Source organism: Ptychodera flava, chromosome 15, assembly GCF_041260155.1.
Source record: "Ptychodera flava strain L36383 chromosome 15, AS_Pfla_20210202, whole genome shotgun sequence".
NCBI lineage: Eukaryota > Metazoa > Hemichordata > Enteropneusta > Ptychoderidae > Ptychodera > Ptychodera flava.
This window is the reverse complement of record NC_091942.1, coordinates 32,250,699-32,272,037: the sequence shown is the minus strand read 5'-3', so window position 1 is coordinate 32,272,037 and position 21,339 is coordinate 32,250,699. Positions and strand designations below refer to the sequence as shown.

Below are 21,339 nucleotides of genomic sequence, written 5' to 3'. Positions count from 1 at the left end.
ATTTTTGATGTCAGTATATCCTTCACAACCTAAAAAATCATTGTACAGTCTTTTGTAAGAATATTTCAAAATGTACTCCCTTTCATATTGACTACACCTGGCACAATAAAGGCACTAATCTTTCCAATCATTCACTTAACATCTTATATTGAAAGAAATAGGGAATTGACATCAAAGATGGGCACATGCACTGACTGGTAAAAGTTTGCGGACAGATTAATAGGCAATTTCAAGTGTCTGTTTATGCTATGAAATTTGCATATTTCATGATGATTAATTTACATATGCCAGGAGTCTATCAGAAAGACAAAAAGAGACATATAGTAACAGTATAAAACGACAACCTTTATTACATATTTAAAATGCTATACAAGTACAACAGCTCAAAAAAAAAAATTGTATACGGCATGTACAGATAAAAGGAGAATGGCTTTGTGTTTCCTTGATCTTCTTCTTTGTTGTGTCTTATAAAATTTGTCTGTCTTGTAAATTGCAGAGATGACATTGTCAATGACATTTTCAACCACAGCAAATGTCGAGAAGATGGAGTGCCTCCTGTTGTATGCCCTACTTGAAGTATGTAAATACAACTGACTGATCTCTTCATGAATGAGGAAGTCATACCAAGGTTTTTTATTCAGTGGTTTCAAGAAAAGATGTTTTAGAACCTTCATAATGACAGAACTTGTCAACAAATTCATTCATTCAACACACAAGGATTAACACAAGGTAAAATCTGATATAATAGTGTGATTACAAAAATACACAACTGCTGTTGTAGATAAAGCCTTTGATTATAGAGATATGTATTTACACAATGCAAAGAATCATTTTTGTTTTTGAAGTTCCTTGGACTCAGATTCTTTTTGTACAATAATTTGTTCCACATAAGATGTCTGTACAGTTTGGACGGAATGTAAGAAAATGGTAAATAAACTCACAGCATCAAATCAGTGTGATAAGCAGTTCACGTACTTAAACGGTTTTATTACTTGTAATAATTTGGGGTTTTCAGTTCAAATATTGTGGGGAAAGAACAAAAAAATCCTTCAATAAAAGATTAATTCTTTTGTACAATGTCTGTTCTTGATTCATGACTGTTTCTTTTGATGGTTTGGAACAGCTTGTTTCTGAAAGAAACATACCTGCATTATATTTGAATGTTCAGTTTTTACACCTGGAGAATGAGAGCTACACCACCAAGTGTCCACCTGGCGGCCTTCTCTCTGGTCTTCAAATTGAAGGTCCAGACGTATGTTGGACCACGGTCCTTGGTCTTGTACACTGGGCATTCGTAGATATTCCTGGTTTCCATCTTATCAACCGGAATAGCCTTGATGAATATGACCGGCATGGCTGGGGTGAGTTCTTTCAGTCTGGATTCTGACAGCATACCTGTCTGTGTGTCCCAACGAGCTCCTTCCATGTACAGTCCGTGCACGTAGGAACCTTCACGTGGTGCGCCACTGAAATCTTCTTTGTTTTTCTTGGTGACGTCGCACTGCAGCGCCATCTTGTCGAGGGGCCATTCATTCTTACGGGCTGTAGACTGCATGATAGCTGTGAGGAAGGACTGGGGGTTGAAGAGACCGGCCAGCCATACCACGTTGGGTAGCGCAAAGTCAGACGTCCACTGTTCTAGTTCGCGAATACGCTGCAAGAGGTCTGCAAACCAGGCGGTGAAACCGAAGGTACTTGGATAGGCACGTTTCTGCCAGGACGGTGGGATCTGATCTAAGAACAAGGCATTGCTGAGGTCCTCCATGCCAGCTGTGATGGTCAACTCACCCTGTAACATTCAGAATTATGACCCAACATTATGAAACAGCCGCAACAAATCATTGATCAGAAATGCATTGACAATCAAACAGTCATCATAGATGATCATTTTATTGCCAACTGAAAACTAAATTATGGTACATCTTGGTGTATTTCTGTTTGCAATAATAATTACTCTTTCAAATTGGGGGTTTTGCAAAGGCTGAATTTTCATAAATAGTGTTACAGTAAATATAACTTTCCATATAATATAAGGTAACAAAACTGTGAACTTTGAACAAACCCAGCCACATGATGTCCTAGAAATGACAGATAGGTTGTGTTCAAAAATATAACACTAGCTCACAATATTGTGCTTGTGTATGTAGCAGTAAAAATTCTTTGTAATGTGTCAAATATGATAAATCTAACCTTGAGACCCAGGTCAAGTTCCTTGAGTGACCTCTTCATTTCATTGGTCAATCCATTCATACGTTCACACTCCTGTAAGGCCACTACAGTGTACGGTGTCTTCTCCTCTGTCTTTGCAAACAGCTCTACCATGTTGAATTCATCTGGCAGCTTCTCAAGGATTTCATCAAGTACACTCTTCACCTGTTTGCATGGGGGGAAAAAATGTGGCACATGGTTAGGCATGATATTTTGGACGTTCTGTGCTGAACTTTTTACGTGTTACATGCCATCTGAGATTTGACATGTGCAGCGAAGGCTTGATGAATGTGACAATACCGGTAACAACAGTCATCACAACAAGTGAAACCCATGAACCACTCTTTCCCTGTACACAGGTCTCCCGGAGACAACGTTTGACTTTTCATTTCCACATGTGAAAGTATACTCCACAAGAATACATATGTATACCTAACCTTGTATATGCTCACCTCTTTTTATATCATATATACTGCAATGCAAATTTAAAAAACAAAACTGCACATTTTCATCTGAATAATGCATATATACCGCTTGTAGAGACGGCTGGATCAAATAGCCATCTCTAAATACAGTTCAGATTGCAAAGATTGTTCTACAGGATTGTGAGTTTCCTTACCTTCTCTTCTCTAGAGACACCACCGGCACCTGCAGCTGAATCTCGAGGTTGCATTTCCAGCACGGTCTTGAAGAGCTTCTCAGACGACGCTGTCAAGAAGCCAATTTCTGCATTGGGATGCAGGCCGTAGAGGTAAGGGCTTTCTGGTGGCAGGATTTCATCGATGTACTGATGGTAGCCCTTGTAGTCTGAGTTTGGTGGCACCGGGAAACCTGGAGCCAGATACAGCTCACCGTCCAACATGTCTGGGTGCATGTACTCCTCTAGGTACGTACGACAAAGACGTCTGTCCCAGTCGTCGGTGATGTGACCGCCGTACATGATTTCACCGAACAGGTATCGAAGATCTTCCCAAGGCACCTGACAAAAGGAAAGATTCAGGACATTATTAAATGTTACACAGATATTATATTTGCTATTATGATTTTGAAATCTTAATCCGTATAAACAAACTTATATGCTGCCAAAATTATATTGTTATATTCAGCAATTTTCAAACATGGCTGAGTAGTGACAATACCCGCAGTGAGACAAATATGCATCAACTGAATAGGAGGACGATCTTGCTCACCTTAGCGTTTGCCTCCAAGTAGTTGTACAACACGTTCACCGAGATGGTCAGGTCGCCTGTGTTGAAAGGATAGGATCTGTTCCAGCCCTGGGGACCGAATTTCCTCCTCTCAGCAACCACAGCGTGGAAGTAGCACAGGGCAAACAGGATGCTCTTGAACTCCACCTCACGGGCGCACATCTCCAGCGTGTCCTGATTGAAGTTGTCCAGGGCTTTGTGCAAGTTGGCAAACATGCCGGTGGGAGGTTCATTGGTGATCTTAATAGCAGACTCTAGGATGCCTTGTGGGATGATATGTGAGTCGGGCGATGGTGCAGGCTCAGCACTGATGAAGACACGGTAGTTCTCATGGCTACCTTCACTGTAGGCTTCAATCTTCTTTTCCAGTGTGCTCAGCCACTTGGCCACTAAATGGATGTTCTATACAGTGTTAAAACAGAAACATACTTTAACGTACACTGAAATTTACCAAATCCTTAAAATTGTTGAATTTGACATGAAATAGTTCTCAATAAGTCATATATTATTTAACCAAGAATATTTTTGGTCAGTTGACATTTATGATAAAGTGCGATATGTTTGTAAGTGTTTGCTTGAGAATTCAGTGGTCAGTATTTGTATGTAGATTGAGAATATGTGCAAAGCAAACCACTGTATGAGAGTAAGGCTAACTTGATGACAATGATGGGCCATAAACAACAGCTTCACACCACGACAGAAAGTAAATCACCTTCAACAGTGAGAAGAATTTCAAGAGGATCTGAATGAATACTGTACCTGTAAGACAACCCAATGGCCTTCCTTTGCTGCCAGATCCATGGACTGTTCAGCAACGATTTCTTGACCCTGTCCAAGGGACACATTGTGGAAGTTGTCATTGTTCATGGTGAAGCCTAGCTTTTTGCCCTGGGCTTCCACATCCTTCAGTGGATCTACACCAGGGGATAAGATGAAGAACACAGGTGTTGCAGGTCCTGTCTCGTCGTAGGATTCCGAGAATGGAATGTTGCGAATCTCCACATACTTGTTGCCCAGTTTCTCTTCAATGAAGTTTCTGTGGAAAAATACGATAAAAGCATATTAAGATGATACTTTGGAGGATTGAAATTAACTCCCTGTAATTATCTTGAATTTTTGGGGTTGGGATAATTAATAACAAAATACTGCTACTTGTGTTTCGAGTTTCACCATAAACTTTCAAACAACGACGGTTTACATAGATGTGGTTTGGCCTATTTTAGAGAATGGAGATGACAGGTCAATGTGTATGATAAGTTATCCAATCTTGCTTCAGTTTATATCACTCACTGTAATGACTCCTAAACAGCTGCCTTACCTTATAGCATATGTCATACGGTCAGCACGTAGAGCTCTCATCATACAGAGCTTCTGTAAGGCAGTTTTGTTCTTCCATTCCTGTGGGAACTTCTCTTTCTCTGGACACTCACTTTCTACAAACTTCTTCCATCTCTTGGCAGAGCCCTCAATGTCACGATCCAAGTTACGGAATTCCTCCATATTAGCCAGGGACTGTCGACGAAAGGAATCACATTTCAGTTAGAATCACAAAGTGTTTGCCTTTTTACTGTTACTTTTAGCTCACACATCATTCACTCATCCTTCAAAACTGTTCGTCCATTATGAAATTCATATCTAGCTGACTGGAAGATCTCAAAAAACAATGCTTCAACAAAAAATAGAGGATGTAAAGTGCCAATACTATATTACTGGACACCATTATCAATTAGTATGTATTGATGATCACCATAAAAGTGTTACAGAAGTTCTTGTTGGCTACAAGAAATTCCTGAGTAGATAATCCTTTTATGTTCATTACAAAATGGTTTGTAATGTACCTCTCTATGACATGTAAAGTAAGAATTGAGTGACATGAAAGGTACCACAAGAATGAAGTTTTCCATTTAAGTCACGCTGGCTGCTGACACTGTCAGCATTAATTCAATTCAATTTGAACTGATGGAGTCAGTTTCAGAGTCTTTTTACCTTGATGGCACCCCATGAATTGTTGGACAAGAAATCCACAGGGCTGGTGACATTGGCCTGGGCTGGGAATCTCAACAGGAAGTCAAGTTCTACTGGGTTGATCTCTTTCTTCATCAACAGGATCTGAAAAGGAAAAGAACAACCAAATGAGCTGAGCTCTCACACTGGAAACAACTCTGAATGTTTGAAATAAGGAACTGATTCTAGTGAAAGAAAGACTGGAGAGTGAAGTAACTTCAAAAAACATCCATTCAGTAAAATTTTACGATATCAATTTGTCCGTGAAGATTCTAGATATTATAGTTTGTCCAAATACAAAATACTGTCAAGGAAGGAGTTGAAGATTGTGTTCAACTTACCAGGAATGCCAACTGTGTTGTGAAGATAAGCTTGTCAGCCTCAAAGAGACCACGACTCGTGTACATGAAGACAGAATAGGTGATGGAATCGATCAAGTTGGCAACTCTTTCTTTGACTTCCTCTGCTGGTTCAGCTCTCTCAATAGCCTTGGCAAATACGACGCTGAAGGCCTGTGGGCAGATGGATAAAGACAGTGGTCACAGAGTGAAGTGAAATGTTTTCAAACAATGTGTGCAAATTGTAAAGTTTTGATATGTTATTGCAGTATTTCTTTGCCTGCATTGTTAGATCCGCAGCTGTAAAAAACACCATCACTTGGAAAAATGTTTGATTTCAGTACTTAGTGATGGACTTCAATATTTTAACATTACCTAACAAGATAATCTGTTGCAATATTACCTGTGCTATATTCACCATGCGCATGAAATGAAGTACTCACCTTGAGTGAAAACTGGTAGATGGGGTTGATTTTGTTGAGATCGTTGAGGATGAAATAGATCAATGAAGCTCGAGCTGCCGCAGGACGATAGTGTTCACGAGCTTCGTTGATCTTCACTTCAGTTTGTTTGGCCTCTTCAACTTTGACCTCAATTTCGGCGGCTGTGCGCTTGGTTGTCTCCAGGTTCTCTACCAGGGCAGTGTCGCCGAGGAAGTTGCCCTCGGCGGCGGACAGACGGGACAGCAGGTTGTCCTCCAGCTCCTTGAGGATGATCTTGAAGTCGTTCTGCTGTTTGGTGAGGTCAGACTTCAGCTTCTCAAGATCGGGTCTCTCCTTGGCCACCACGTCGGCCAGCAACTGGTCTTCCAAACCATCCCGGGTCACAGTGAAGTTAATCAGAGTGGTCTGGGCCTGCATTTCTGGTTTGTAATGGGGATTTGCCAATTTGGTGTGGAGAATAAGTCGGAACTCAGGGTTGTATTCAACTTCCTTGTCACCAATCTTGATATATCTATAAGAAATCAGGCAAAAATACAATGCTACAAACTGTACAAGATCCCATTGAAACAAATATTATCTGATGTTTAAATTCAAATTAATGGGACTTTTCCGACTTGGTTGAACCTATTACCCTAATTGAGCACTTGTCTAAATTCATACTTGTCAAATCTTTTCTTTTCTGTGAATTTAAATGCTCTGAAATGTGTGCTTTCTGTTTATCATCTCACCACAGAGATGTCTCTTTCAGAAAATATGGATCTGAAACCCTCTCTTCATGCATATATGTGTGTTTTTATGAATGTTTTTATGAATACAAGGTTTGCTTGGACATACCTTCCCTTCTTGATTGTGTTTCTGCCAAGCACAGGATCCAACACAGGGTCCATTTCTTCTTCCAGATTTTCAATGAGCACGGTGTCACCTGATGAAATAGCCCTTTCAATCACATCCAAGTAGCCCCTCTGGCCAAGACGGACCAATCGCAGATCTTCACCATACTTCTTCTTGATCCACTTCACGCCCTGAAGCTGTGGATCAATCATCAGTGGCCAACGTTCACAGTTGGACAGGATTGTGGCGTTTTCTGTGGACATGCGATCGCTGGGCAGGCCCTCGTTGTTCCACGATGCGATAGCTGCATCGTCAGTCAGCAGGGACAGGGGGTCAAGTTCTGGGGTGATGGGGATGGGTATCTTTAGCTGCTTCAGGAATGTCATCCACTTTTCATCCATGAGTTCCAAACGGTAGGACTTGGTGAAACAGCCCGAGTATGACACAAACGCAGTGATGAGAAGTACATCACCAGCTGAAGGAAAAAAACAGAATATCATTGTTTTGGCTTCATTTTAAGTTTCTTTAAAATGTCAATATCAATAGCCTTCATTTTTTTCTAATTTGGCTAGAGAGTAGGTGGGACAGAAAACAAAACACAGCATGATTGGGGATATTATAGCCTTTACATGACCTAACATTCTGGCATTTTTCACAGTACAATGTTTTCAAATTTCAACATGTTGTGGCCTGAGAAAATTTTTCAAGTACAGTGAGCTGCAGAGGGAATTCAACACAGAGCCTTCAATCAAACTGGTAGATCCATAAAGTGTCAGAATGTAAAGTCAAATCAGTCAATTCATGCTTTGGACTGTATCCAACTGCTCAGTGAATAGCTTCAGCTTCTCCTTGCGATAGCACAGCTCTGGGGTGAAAAATGAAATCATAAGAACAAAACTTACGTAATGTTTTCTCTTGCTCCTTGAAATTGGCAACAGACTCGGCCCAACGTACGTTCTCAGATGCAAGACCACCGACAAGTCTGTTGGCAAGTTCAATGGTCTTAGCAGTGGACTCAGCTTCTTGTTGGCATTTCAGTTTAGCTGCTGTGGCAGCCTCAAACTTGGCCGTGAGATCTGCCAAGTTGGCATCCAGCTCGGCGATCTTGGCCTTGATGTTGGCCAACTTATCCTGGGCAGCCGCCAAGTCTGCATTGGCCTGGTTGAGAGCTATTCTCTTGGGCTCCACATCGCAGTAGACTTCATAGAACTTGACAATATTGATGACCCATGAGCAGAGACCAGCAGCGGCCAATGACTTTGCACGGATGAATTCTGGTTCAAATTCTGGGTTATCGAGGTAGGGCCTGATGGCTTTCAGGCAATTCTCATGGATGTTTTCTTTGTCATAGTTGATCAGCGAGTCTAAGAAAGCGTCCACTTTACCCATCATGACTTTGCCAGCTTTCCAGCTTCTATCTTTGGGTACTTTGCCATTTGGTGCCAAGAGTACCATCACACCAGCCACAACGTTGACGACGGCAGCCGGTGGTGAACCGAAGGACTTCAACTCAGTCAGGTTGTTCTATCATCAAAAGAACATAAAAAAAAAAATTTGAAGAAATTCTGATATTTGTTTACCTTGATATCAAGGTATCTCAAGTGTTGCATGATTTTTTTTTGTCAGTAAAGTTTGATAAACAAAGGAAACCCAGTGTTGCTGAGTGATAGTCAAAAAATGTGATTCTTTAATTTCCCCCTTCCAATGAAAATAATGAGGATCTCTCTGTTCTGTATCTGACTGGGACTCAATGTAAAGTGAGGTTTTCCGCATAAAGCCATGACTGTCCAAGTAATTGAGGTAACTGTTTTCATATGTTGAAACTGACATGGAACGTATCAATTTGCTGCCAGATGAATTTTAATTGAAAATGCAAGCCTGTACAGATGCAATTTGCAATTTATACCGAACACATGACATGGGGCTGTCAAACAAAAGTGAATGGAAGCAACTGGTTGTAAAAGCTATTGAAATGCTGGCCAAACATTCCATGGTGTTTCGTGCACGGCAAATTGAAATCAAAGTGAATACCACAGTTGGGCAAGTCTAGATTTTGGAGTGTGTGGCTGTTCATGATTCTCACCTTGTTCAGCGTGTTCAAAGCTTCTTGTGCTGCAATCAGAGCAGGTTCTGCCTTGGCCAAGTCCGCTTCACAGTCTCTCTGTTTCCTGCCGACTTCCTCAGCGATGACTGCCACTTTTTTCTCTTCTTCATCGGCTATTGCCTTCTCCTTGCTGACTTTTTCTGTTTCAACGCCCACCACCTGGATCAGTTTGTCAGCATCCTCGTTTTTCTGTGTCAGTTCAACTTCCTGTGCTGCTAGCTTAGCTTTGAGATCGTCCACCTGAATGCACATACGCACGCAAAAAAGTGACGAAGATACAAAAAATTCACTTAGATCTTTATAATATAAAGCAATCATGTTTTCAGCCTCTATACTGGGAAAGTTTATCAACCATTCATATTCCCCCACCCCTACTTCCAAATAGATGAGTCTAGCCACTTTGTATAATAAACAGAACTGCACCAACTCTTGGTAATTCAAGGTTAACCACGACAGGGAAAAGAAAACTTTTTATTGCAGGAAGAATTACTTTATATCTAGCAATAGGGTCAAATTATGCGTAGACTTAATCTGGAAATGTTTTATGAAGACTTGTTCGTGTACTGTCTTCTAACTTCTCATGTATTATAAAGAATGAGAGAAAAATGTGTGGATTATAAAGGCAATATGGCAGCTGTCACAAATTCACACCAGTGCTTGTAGTGAAAACATGGTGAGAGCTTTACCATTTCAAATGACAGACTAATTAGGAAGATTTGATGAGAAATGCACACTGTTAACCCTTTAACCCTTTCACCACCATGGTTTGTTCCAAATCCATTGTTTTCTATGGTAAAGTTGGACCTGTATACAGGGAACTGGGGGTGAAAGGGTTAAGGGCTGCAATTTTTCCCCACCAAAATTTTAGTGCAACATTTTACTAAATTTTATGAATTTTTCTGTAATTTTTTTGATAATTTTTGATTAAATGGAAATCACATTTCCTTGGCTACAGTTCTTTATCAAAAATTTGGCAAAAGACTGAAGAAATTTGACTGAGGTATATTCTGCTACAAAGGCAACAAAAATTGACTTTGGCGCTTAAAGGGTTAATAGAAGGAATGATGTGCATACGAAAGCAGAATTCATACCATTGCAGGAATTCACACCATACTGCGACAGTCAGCATAATTTACATGCATACACACCTGTGAAGCTGTACTCTGTAGTTTGGTCAGACCGTTCTCCAGACGCTCCATCTTCTGTAGCAGCTCCCTGTTCTTCATGTTCAATAAGTTTTCATACAGTTTGATCTGTTCCAAGAAACTCTTGGGTGTGGTGTAGTTGTAACGTCTCTCATTTGCCAGGTAGACTTTGCTGATTTCGTTGACACTCTGGTGTACGTAGGCCATGAAGTTAGCCACAGACTCTTTCAGATCAGCCTGCATCAAAAGACATATTGGTGTAAAACTTTCAATTTGAAAGAATTTCTTACAAGTTAGTTGTTGTCAAGTATCTTTATTAAAAAGCATGACCTAAAAAATTTGTTGGTTTTACATGCATTTGCATTTCCAATATATGAATAGAATAGAACTATTCATTGCCATACAGTTCACTGTAGATGTAGATTCAATCTTCTATCCTCCATATTTTCTATATAACCAGTTCACTGCCAAGGTTCCTAATTTGAAACTACAGTGGAAATGGACTACTTCCATGCACCGATCAACTCATGGGTTTGTACAGTTCAGTACTTACTAGTTTATAGACTATACATCCCATAATATTGAAACATACTCTTTTTCAATATATGCGGAATGGTTAAAAGATGCCAAGATAATATTTCGAAGAAAGAGGGCCTGAAAAGAAAGTTGCTGAGTAAATGGAACTGTGACTTACACCGAGGAGGTCAATCTCTTCCAAGAATCTCTGGCTTACAGAGATCAAGGCCTGCTCTGGCCACTCGTGGAACCAGTCGATACAGGTGCAGTTGACAACTGCAGGGAATTTACGACTTCTGACTCTCAAAGTGCTGCCGACGGGTGAGAAACACAGCACCACCTGGGTGAAAGAAAATAAATAGCCACGATTTTCATAATCTAACCATCTTCATGTGTGAACAATGAAGAAGTAATGATTTCCAGTGATTAAAAATGACAACCCAGTTTAACCGTCACCACATGGGAAGGAGTCACGGTTTTGGCCATAGCCCAGTATTTGTGGTGTCTTCATGTATTTAATTTGTGCTGAAAACATAGCATGTTGTATTGCAGCTAAGTATAGAAATAATATATATCACTTGTACCATCCTTAGGGATGCTTATGTTGCTTGGACTTTGTCCACTATCTTACTGTTATAAGTCATTGGGTCAAGGGTTAGTGTCGTGATGATAAATAACTCTTTATTTATTGAAAGATAGTTGAGCCAGTCAAAGAAATAGCATGTAACAAAGAATAAATCCGAACATCCAAAAGACGCATGCATATACAGTAGATTTGTGAGACACCCCTTGTGTCAAATATTGTCTCATACCAATAGTCTACAATATTCCTTGTAATACCAAATATTGTTGGAATTACATATAGAGGAACACACTTTGTTCTAGATCAACATATGTACAGTGTATATGGTTCTACGTTTTAAAGTACCTTCAGCTGTCTGCGCACTCTGTCAATGAAAAATTTCCAACAATTTTCTCTGGTGTCCTGGATTCCCATTCCTTTGACTTCATTCCTGACTCCACCAATAATGTTTTCCACTTCATCATCTGGGAAGAGGTCTGGGATTTCACCAGACGCCAACAAGTCGTTGATCAAGACCAAAAATTTTTCGTCTGCCACCTGAGCGTCGGTCATCAGGAAGACAGTGCCAATATTTTTTACACCAGCTTTCATATATTGGACTGATAAATCAAGCTGAAAATGAAAAAATTCATAGGATTTAAGATCTTAAAGAATAACACATGTTATGTTGACAATTGATTACGTCTTTTTGAATATTGTAACAACTTAGGAGCTAACGCTGCAAATATACTTATATCCATATTTCAGTATCAGTAATATCAATACACAAAGATGAGATTTAAAAATTTTGTAAAATTTTGTTGAAACCCAAGATGTATTTCATTATATATTATTGATATTTCGCATGCTAATTTAAAGCTTGCCATGAGATGGTAGAGAGTGAAAAATTCTCACCTTCAAATCTGGAATGCCATAACCTTTTCTGAGTGTAACCTGGAAAACTTCAAGACTGCTGATGTAAGATGCTAGACGGGACAAACTTTGTTTACCGCTGCCACCGACACCAACAAGGAGAGCGTTACCACGCGGTGCTTCCAAAATACGGTTGATGCGGCAAACATGCATCATGGCGTCCTCAAAGAGGACAAGGTTCATAACAGCATTCACTTCATTGTAACTGTCCAGAGCTTCTACTAAAATTTTACTCAGTTCTTCCCAGCTGTCAACTGGCAGGTATTTGGGCTCGCCAATGCCGCTGGCAAAATGACAGTGAATGTTGGGTTTTTTCTGCAGGGCTTCATCATCAACATCCTGGAAAATTAAAAAAACATTGCATCATATCAGTGACCTGAAAATAACTTAACCCTTTGAGCGCTGTAATTTTCTCCCGCCAAAATTTTAGTGCAAAATTTTAGCAATTTTTATGAATTTTTCTGTAATTTTGTGATAATTTTGGACCAAATGGACATCACATTTCATGTGCTACATTTTTCTCTCAAAATTTGGCAAAAATCTGAGAAAAATTGACTGGGGTTTATTTTATAAATGGGACAAAAATAGACTTTGGCACTCAAATGGTTAACCTGTTCACTCCTAATTCCCTGTAAATCAGTCCAGAATTACCATTGATAACAATGGGTTTGGGCCAAACCATGACATTGAAAGGGTTAAAAGGCAATAAAAATAACTTCATACACATTATACAATGATTCAAAATAATATGGTAACATTAAAGTATTGTCACTTACCTCAAAAAATTTTTTGGCGTAATCTAGTTTCATCTTGTTAAATGTCTCAATATCTTTGTCTTCAATCAGTTTGTCACCGTACACTCTCTCACTTTCATGCAACCACAGACGGACTAATTCTACCGGTTGTTTGACAGTATCTGGCATAGAGAATAGGAAACCCTGAAAAGAGAAATACAAAGAAAGTTAAGTATAGTCTGTCAAGAAAATCTTATTTCATCATATTTTATGCTTTTCCTTGCTATAATTAATAAACATCATGTTTGCATACTTCTTTTTCACAAATTTAGAACATTACATATACTGATATTCCAGTAAACAGTGTGGAGTATACAAAAGGTACTGAAACCACATCAAAAAGAAGAATTTTATATTTTTAGGGTAATCTGATATCCGTATGAATGTGGATGGATTTCTTTTCGGCTGATTTTAATGTGATACTTGGCCCCTTTTTCCTTCTTTGAAGGTCCAACTTTCCCACAGAGGAAGATTTGGTAGGGAGGTGGTTATTATTGTTCTTGGCTTACCTGGAAGATATTGGACAAATCTCTCAAATTGAACACATAGTGGAATTTGATAGCTGTTGGCAGGAAAGTGGATGTCACTTTCTTGTGCAACTCCAGAGCCGCCTCCACAACGGTGGGAACCATCTTTTGAAGGGCCTGGGCGAAGGTGTTGATCGACATGTGCTGGGACAGGATGTTGGTGTAGATGGTCTTCAGGGCGTCCTGGCCGGGGAAGCTGAGGGCGAAGACGGCAAAGTGACGCTGGAGACGCGAGTTGATGGTGAAGCTACCAGCTGTTGGGTTCATGCATGAGACGTACTGTACATTGTGGATTTCTTTCAGTGATAGTTTTGTTCGGTCATACCAATGTTTGTAATCCATGTGTTGACGGATCAGAGTATGTGGCTGTACTGTACCATAGGTATCAACCTAATCAAATCAAAGAAGTAGAATAAGTGTCAGTGATTGACATCATTAAAAATGTGATTGTCAATCATACATGAATAATACTATTTCTAACATTCTGTTTTCCTTCAATATATCTACATGCCTGCATTGTCATCATACATGTCTCAAAACACTACCTACACCATGACACTGTTTTCCTCATTCTGATGTTATTTTGTTTATAAGGAAACTGATATTAGTATCGGCTTCATGATGACTGCTGTACTAGTAAAATACTAGTGAAATATTTGGTGATGAACCAAACATAAACGAGAACACTGGCGTGTGAAATTACATTGATCGTTAGACACGATAGTACTGTGTTATATATCATTAATGCATGCAATTCCTTTCTTTTGAAATCGGTTATCAGCAAAGAACTTACCATAGGCATGTTCATATCATCAACAAAGTAGATCAATTTCTTTGTGCCTGGTGGGCCATAGTTTCTACCAGCTTTTTTCTCCAGCGGTTTCTCAAGCACGCCTTGCAACATGGCAGAAGTGGTGTAGTAATTGAACGGCACATTGGCAACCATGAAGTCTTCGGAGAGGTTGCCGAGTTTGTCACCAACCATTACGCTCTTGCCCAGACCCGCATTGCCCACAAGCATCACTGGTCGTCCGTGGGCCATCAGCAGATCCATGAAGAATTTAAGACGGATGGTCTCAGTGGTATGTACCAACACGGCCTGTTTTGAAATTACAAGATGAAGAAGTTTTAGCTTCGGAATTTATGTAAAATTTATCCACTAGCATACTAGCAATACAACCTCAATCCAAATGAGACTCAATACGCAACTGAGAACATTATTTGAAAGATGAAGTAAGGTGTTCACTATACTGACTCAAATATCAGACATAATTGCATGCCAGGGTAGATTATCAATAATTTGCAAGAGGTAAATGTCATTACAACAGACAACAAATGACTGTTATTTTTGTGATGATTGTGCTTGATGTTTGTTTTTGAAACACTGTTATCAAAATCTTGTAAACTGACCATGAGTTACAAAATAGGCAAAACTCGTATTTGTAGAATATGACACTGAGAAACATATGTTTGATCATGACACATCTAAGTTTTACTAAACTGTTTATGATGGAGAACTCTTAAAGATACATGTTTGACTCATATGGTATGTTGGAAAATGCATTGCTATGACAAAGAAAGTTCTCCTCCAGTGGATTAACCCTTTACACCCTGACCCCCTGTTACCGTCTGACATCATGTGGACGTTTTTGTCCCAGCCGGGTTCAGAGGGTTAAGCTGACTTAGCTAACTCTTACCTGAAGTGGCATATCTGGATCCAGCTCAAATTTGGGTACCTTCTCACTCCATGGCACAAACTTGTGAGTTTCGCTGTCAATGAAGTAATCAAAGACAGTGCCATGGCCTGGGAATTTGATAGTCTTGAACTCGGTGACCCACCATTTGGAGAATTCCACGCGATAGTCAACCAGTTGATCCTGGAACATTGCACCACCAAAGGCCCACACGCAGGCAAACACGAAGTACAATTCGTAAAGTTCCTTGGGGCAGTCTGGTGGTGTGTTCTGTGGCGTCAGCAAACATTCTAACAAGTTGCACAACATCTGTACCATACTTTGTTCTGCAAGGGACACAGTAAGAATTATGTTTAACAAGTCATTGACAATGACATAGTCCCCACTTGTAATAGGAGTATTAGTCTTGAGGGGGCAGGGAAATGAGGTCATTAAGAAGTATCACTAAAGTGTATATGTTCAGATCTATGGACACATAGGTCTATGTCATTGTTCCCAATTTGAAACAAGAGGCATGTCTAAGTTATGGTTCTAAATCGGGAAAAAAGATCAAACCTCTAGCTGTATTGGCCAGCCAAGAAATACATATGTGCATAATAAATGAGGTACAAGATGTGACATCTTAAGGTCTATTATCCTATCAAAATTGAAGCGTAAAGAACTTGTGATTACTGAGTTATGCATATATATGCATATTCAAGGTCAAAGGTCATCAAGGTGACGTGACATTTTGAAAAAAACATTGTATTGCTAATTAATCCATATATGCCAAAATTCAGACCTCTAGCTCTATTGGCTTGCCCACAATTATATATGGGCATAATTAACGAGCCAAGGTCACGTGACATTTTGTCAAAAAAATTGTATTGCTAAGGTATCCCTATATACCAAAAATCAGACCTCTAGCTCTATTCGCTCACTCAAAATTAGATATGTGCATAATTAATGAGGTACAATATGTGGCGTCATAAGGTGTCCCATCATACCGAATATGAAGGGTGTAGCACTTGTGGTTCCTGAGTTATGCACAAATATGTATATTTGAGGTCAAAGGTCATTGACATCACTTGACATTTTGTCAAAAAAATTGTATTGCTAAGTTATCCCTATATACCAAAAATCAGACCTCTAGCTCTATTGGCTCGCTCAAATTAGATATGCACATAATTAATGAGGTACAATATGTGGCGTCATAAGGTTCCCATCATACCAAATATGAAGGGTGTAGCATTAGTGATTACTGAGTTATGGACAAATATGTATATTTGAGGTTAAAGGTCACCAAGGTCACGTGACATTTTGTCAAAAAATTGTATTGCTAAGTTATCCATATATACCAAAAATCTGACCTCTAGCTCTATTGGCTCGCTCAAAATTAGATATGCACATAATTAATGAGGTACAATATGTGGCGTCATAGGGTGTCCCATCATACCATATATGAAAGGTTTACCACTTGTGGTTACTGAGTTATGGACAAATATGTATATTCGAGGTCAAAGGTCACCAAGGTCACATGACATTTTGTCAAAGTGTCTGAGATATCTGCGTGAATGGATGGACTCACGGACTGACATGACCCAATCTATGAGCCCCCTGGACTTTATCTGTGGGGACTAAAAACTGTGTCACTGCATCCTTTTTGCAATATGAATACGATGAGAAACTAAATTTTTATTTATCTTGGGAGCCTATGTACTGCCTTATACATGGGAGTCTATGGACTGCCTTATACATGGGAGTCTATGGACTTCCTTATACATGGGAGTCTATGGACTGCCTTATACATGGGAGTCTATGGACTGCCTTATACATGGGAGTCTATGGTCTGCCTTATACATGGGAGTCTATGGACTGCCTTATACATGGGAGTCTATGGTCTGCCTTATACATGGGAGTCTATGGTCTGCCTTATACATGGGAGTCTATGGTCTGCCTTATACACGGGAGTCTATGGTCTGCCTTATACATGGGAGTCTATGGAGGTGAAAACTAAAAAGTCCTCTACCACAGCCAAATTTGATCACATTGTGAAACAAATCGACGTGCATCTGTATGAGGTATGGTACTATCCTTGTACCAAGTTTGAACGAAATCGCTCCAGGCGTCTCTGAGATATCTGCGTGAACGGACGGACGGACAGACGGACGCACGGACATGACCAAACCTATAAGTCCCCCCGGACGGTGTCCGTGGGGACTAAAAAGTGACACATTAATACACTGTGACAAAATGATGAAGATCATTATGACACATGAAATACTGACATTATATTCATTTCATTTTGGACTTCTGCTTTAATGTCAATTTCATTTTTGTTTCAGACCTTGCAATGCAATGATCAATTTTGTTTAACTTGTACACCCCCAATTCCCTGTCAACAGGTCCACAATTAACATTGATAACACTGGGTTTGGGCCAAACCATGGTGGTGAAGGGATTAGAATTGATATCATGAGTGAAAGATGCTGTGCCATAGTCTCCTACCTGTGATTGGAGTGACCTTCTTGAAGCGGAAACGCAGCGTCTCCAAACATGTAGGCAAATACTTGTCAAAGAGGATGGTGAGATTGGCTCTCTGTGATTGGTCTTCACGGGTATCAATCCAGCTGGTAACAACTCTGAAACAATACAATGCACAAACACCTTCATTTTCTGAAATGACTATTAACAATCTCCCCTAGCAGGAAAAGTGGGCCAATCTATCTACTGTTGTAAAACACATAGATAACTTTACCTCCTGTAAAGTGCCAGCATTGACAGACAGTATATGGAAAAACTTCAAAATTTTCTTCACAATACATGTACCTAAATGAGTTCTGAATGAAACTCAAAGTACCTGTGCTGTTTTTATTGTATCCATCGAGGGCAGCCTTTCATCAATATGGGGAAATGATTCAGCTCAGTTCAATGCATGTAGGGGTGATGTGGACATAAGATGTAATCAAATAGCTAGCTCTTGAAAGCTTTCCCATATAAAACAATAGGATTGTACCATTGTATGGGATGAAAGGGTCTAACATGGAAGCTTCCCTTTTCGGTATAAGACTTTCCTCAGTAAATAAACTGGATTTTGTGAAATGTTTGATTTAAATGAAGCCAAAACAAACACTTACGGATTCCAGCCAAGATCTGATGGGTTGATGAACAGGATACCTGCTCTGGATACTGTGGCTGGGGTAGCTGTCTTCAAGTGACTGATTTCAAATAGCAAACGCATACTTGGCGTCAGTGGGATACGTTCGTTGCTAGCCAGTGTCAACACTTTGTTGTCGTCCATGACAGTGTTGAGCGATTCGATCCACATGGGGTCAATGTCACCATCCAGGACGATCCATTTCGGTCCATCATGGGTGACATTACTCAAGTCACGCATGATAGTAGAGAATAGACCTGTTGGAAAAAAAGTGGTGGATGTTCTAGCAAACACTTATTGAAAACAGATTTCTATCAATCTGTGTATCTCTGAGCTTGAACCAAAGCCATTTCTAATTTGCACATGGGTAAAACAAAAATTTGCTTCGAGAGGTACCATTATACTATCATTTTTATCATCATTCCCCGTTGTTATTGGCCTACAGCGTCATCATATTAACAACACACTAACCTTCCACTTTGACCAATATCATTTTAAAAAATATTAAAATTTAACATCAAAAATATGTGTTGCAATGACAACAAACAAATAAAAGTATTCTTGAAGCTGCAATCAAACTAAAAAAAGATTGACCATTGGCAGATTCTTGAAAGAAAGCCAAATAAGGTAATAAAGGGAGATTAGATTAGATGTGAGAGACTGAAAAAAGACCTACCATCTTTCCATTCTCTGGTTGCAGGATTGATAATACCAAAGAGTTCATCATTGGTTACAGCCTTGGGGTTCAAGTCATGCCACATAGGTCTGCGCTTCATGTTGGAATAGGTCTTGTTCAGAGTTCTCAAAACCTGTGTTGAGAACAAAAATGAGACATTTTGAATGTTTGTCCAAATAATGTCCAACACTTGCTAAATAATTCCTCCAATGAGTTTACAATCTTCAGCCAGATTCTTGTTATTTCAAAGCCTTCAATCAAAATCCTATTTTTATCAATTTTACAAGAAACAGATCCTTTGAACTTACCTGGCTCTTTCCAGTGCCAGCATTTCCAAGAACAAACACAGAGTGACGTACATTCAACAACTCTTGAAGTTGCACAACTTTCAGGACAAAGTTGTCTTCAGCTTGCAGTTTCAGATCCAGGGTTGACTGCTTGACTATCTTCTCAAAGTCCATGTCTCTCTTACGGGGTACATCCAGGGCTGGGAACAGGTCACCAATCAGGCCCATGAAGACGGGCATGTCGTCGCTGACGATCTTGGGAATGTTGAAATCACGCAGGGCACGCATCAAGACTTGATCTTCAGGTCTGTCAGGATCACTTCTCTTCAGGGAACCAGCCACCACTAATACAGATTTGATAGCTCTCAAACCCCAATCGTAGTGATCCTGTCACAAAAGAGTGAACAATTTGAGTAAAAAATTATCAAAAATATCTTAAGGCTGTTCAGATTGATAAGGGTTCATTAAACTTGCTGACTATGCGATGTGAAAGAGCAATAATACTACACTATACTTATGGCAGAATACACCTCAGGGACAGATGTGCAGTCTCTTTTAGCTGACAGTATATACTTCATTGTAATTAAAATGAAATGGAAACTTTTGGCACATTTTTTCTGTACATTTTCACATTTTGGAACAGTGTGTCCTGCTGAGCAAAACTTGAATAGTGAAGTCCTACTCACTTGTTTGGACAAGAGTTCCTTACACAGGGTGTAGAGTGTGATGAATTTACGGGCCAATAGACGGGCTTCAAGGAAACCCTCAGCCACTAACATGATTTCACAGATCAGTTCAAAGTCAGGCACCACCATAGCACACGGTCTGAAGAGGGCTTTGAGGTTTTCTGGCAGCTCAGTACGTCCGGCATAACCAGGGTTCATGGTGATGAAAATACCAACACTGGGTACCAAGGAGATCTCCTCTCCTTGGAAAAGGAATCTCTTCTTTTTGTCACGGATGGCGTCTTGGACGGATTTCACCTACAGGCAATAAATGTAATTGAGAAACCTTGCTAGGGTGTGCAATGCTTCCAGTAAGAGATTGGTAATGATAATCATCAAAATCAATGAATGAATACATCATTGATTGAGATCACAAATCTTATAATCCATACTGGATGAAACTACTGTACACATGCTTGGTGTCTAAATTTGTACTTTAATCTTTACTATAGGAAGAGCTGATATCTGTATTCTGTGTTAACTTTTGCATAATCAATGTTGTATTTCAAAATTTACTGTTGACACTAATATTGCAATGATTCAAATGGTTATTGCAATGATATTACCTTTCTTCATTAATGTCTGTGAATTGATTTGGTTTTACACATGCCATCTGTATATTCTTGTAGTGCCAGTTGTGAGTAAACAATTAAAATTTGTATATTCGCAGCAACATACAGCGAAAAGCTCTGAGTATGACCTGTGTTCCAAAATTTTGATATTTCAGTTTCAAGCAAAAATAATGTAAAGGTGACAGGTTTATAAAGTGTAAACTGATATTTTGAAAATACTGACCTGCACAGCAACCACAGACAAGACTTCCACTGAAATTCTATTGAACTCATCAAAGCATCCCCAGGCACCAGTCTGTGAGAGACCCTTGTAAATGTTACCACAGGACTTGTAGTCCATCTGTTCTGAGCAGTTGAACACGTACACCATGATACCGAGAGCACGACCCAAATCCTTGGTGGTCTCAGTCTTGCCTGTACCTGCTGGACCGGCTGGAGCTCCACCCATGATCAAGTGAAGAGACTGGGTCAGTGTGATGTAGCATCTTGGTGGAAAAATGACACAATGAAGGACATTATCATCAGTTATCAATGTCGTGACATGTGACAATATTTAATGATTTCAAAAAGAAATCCACAGTATTTAAAATGAAATGATTCTTTCACTTTTGATAATGGTGTATCTCAAAATGAAAT

General features: G+C 39.6%; 1 protein-coding gene across 2 annotated transcripts in view; it reads right to left on the bottom strand.

The window, feature by feature from the left end:
* Window positions 1–324: 324 nt before the first annotated feature.
* The window catches only part of LOC139151911 (dynein beta chain, ciliary-like), a 38,658-nt gene continuing 17,643 nt past the window's right edge, over window positions 325–21,339 (bottom strand). For both annotated transcript variants that reach the window (XM_070724952.1, XM_070724953.1), the window contains 26 exons: window positions 20,927–21,188; window positions 20,093–20,389; window positions 19,428–19,793; window positions 19,120–19,252; window positions 18,424–18,700; window positions 17,795–17,928; window positions 15,311–15,633; window positions 14,407–14,712; window positions 13,596–14,003; window positions 13,069–13,230; window positions 12,275–12,631; window positions 11,726–11,992; window positions 10,976–11,137; window positions 10,285–10,518; window positions 9,116–9,376; window positions 7,935–8,556; window positions 7,036–7,507; window positions 6,202–6,712; window positions 5,762–5,932; window positions 5,403–5,525; window positions 4,735–4,928; window positions 4,176–4,452; window positions 3,399–3,818; window positions 2,828–3,187; window positions 2,191–2,373; window positions 325–1,789 (listed from right to left, as the gene is read on the bottom strand). In XM_070724952.1, coding sequence (XP_070581053.1) covers window positions 1,172–1,789; window positions 2,191–2,373; window positions 2,828–3,187; window positions 3,399–3,818; window positions 4,176–4,452; window positions 4,735–4,928; window positions 5,403–5,525; window positions 5,762–5,932; window positions 6,202–6,712; window positions 7,036–7,507; window positions 7,935–8,556; window positions 9,116–9,376; window positions 10,285–10,518; window positions 10,976–11,137; window positions 11,726–11,992; window positions 12,275–12,631; window positions 13,069–13,230; window positions 13,596–14,003; window positions 14,407–14,712; window positions 15,311–15,633; window positions 17,795–17,928; window positions 18,424–18,700; window positions 19,120–19,252; window positions 19,428–19,793; window positions 20,093–20,389; window positions 20,927–21,188 — 7,900 coding nt within the window. In that variant the 3' untranslated portion in view covers window positions 325–1,171. The remainder of the gene's footprint in view (window positions 1,790–2,190; window positions 2,374–2,827; window positions 3,188–3,398; window positions 3,819–4,175; window positions 4,453–4,734; window positions 4,929–5,402; window positions 5,526–5,761; window positions 5,933–6,201; window positions 6,713–7,035; window positions 7,508–7,934; window positions 8,557–9,115; window positions 9,377–10,284; window positions 10,519–10,975; window positions 11,138–11,725; window positions 11,993–12,274; window positions 12,632–13,068; window positions 13,231–13,595; window positions 14,004–14,406; window positions 14,713–15,310; window positions 15,634–17,794; window positions 17,929–18,423; window positions 18,701–19,119; window positions 19,253–19,427; window positions 19,794–20,092; window positions 20,390–20,926; window positions 21,189–21,339) is intronic.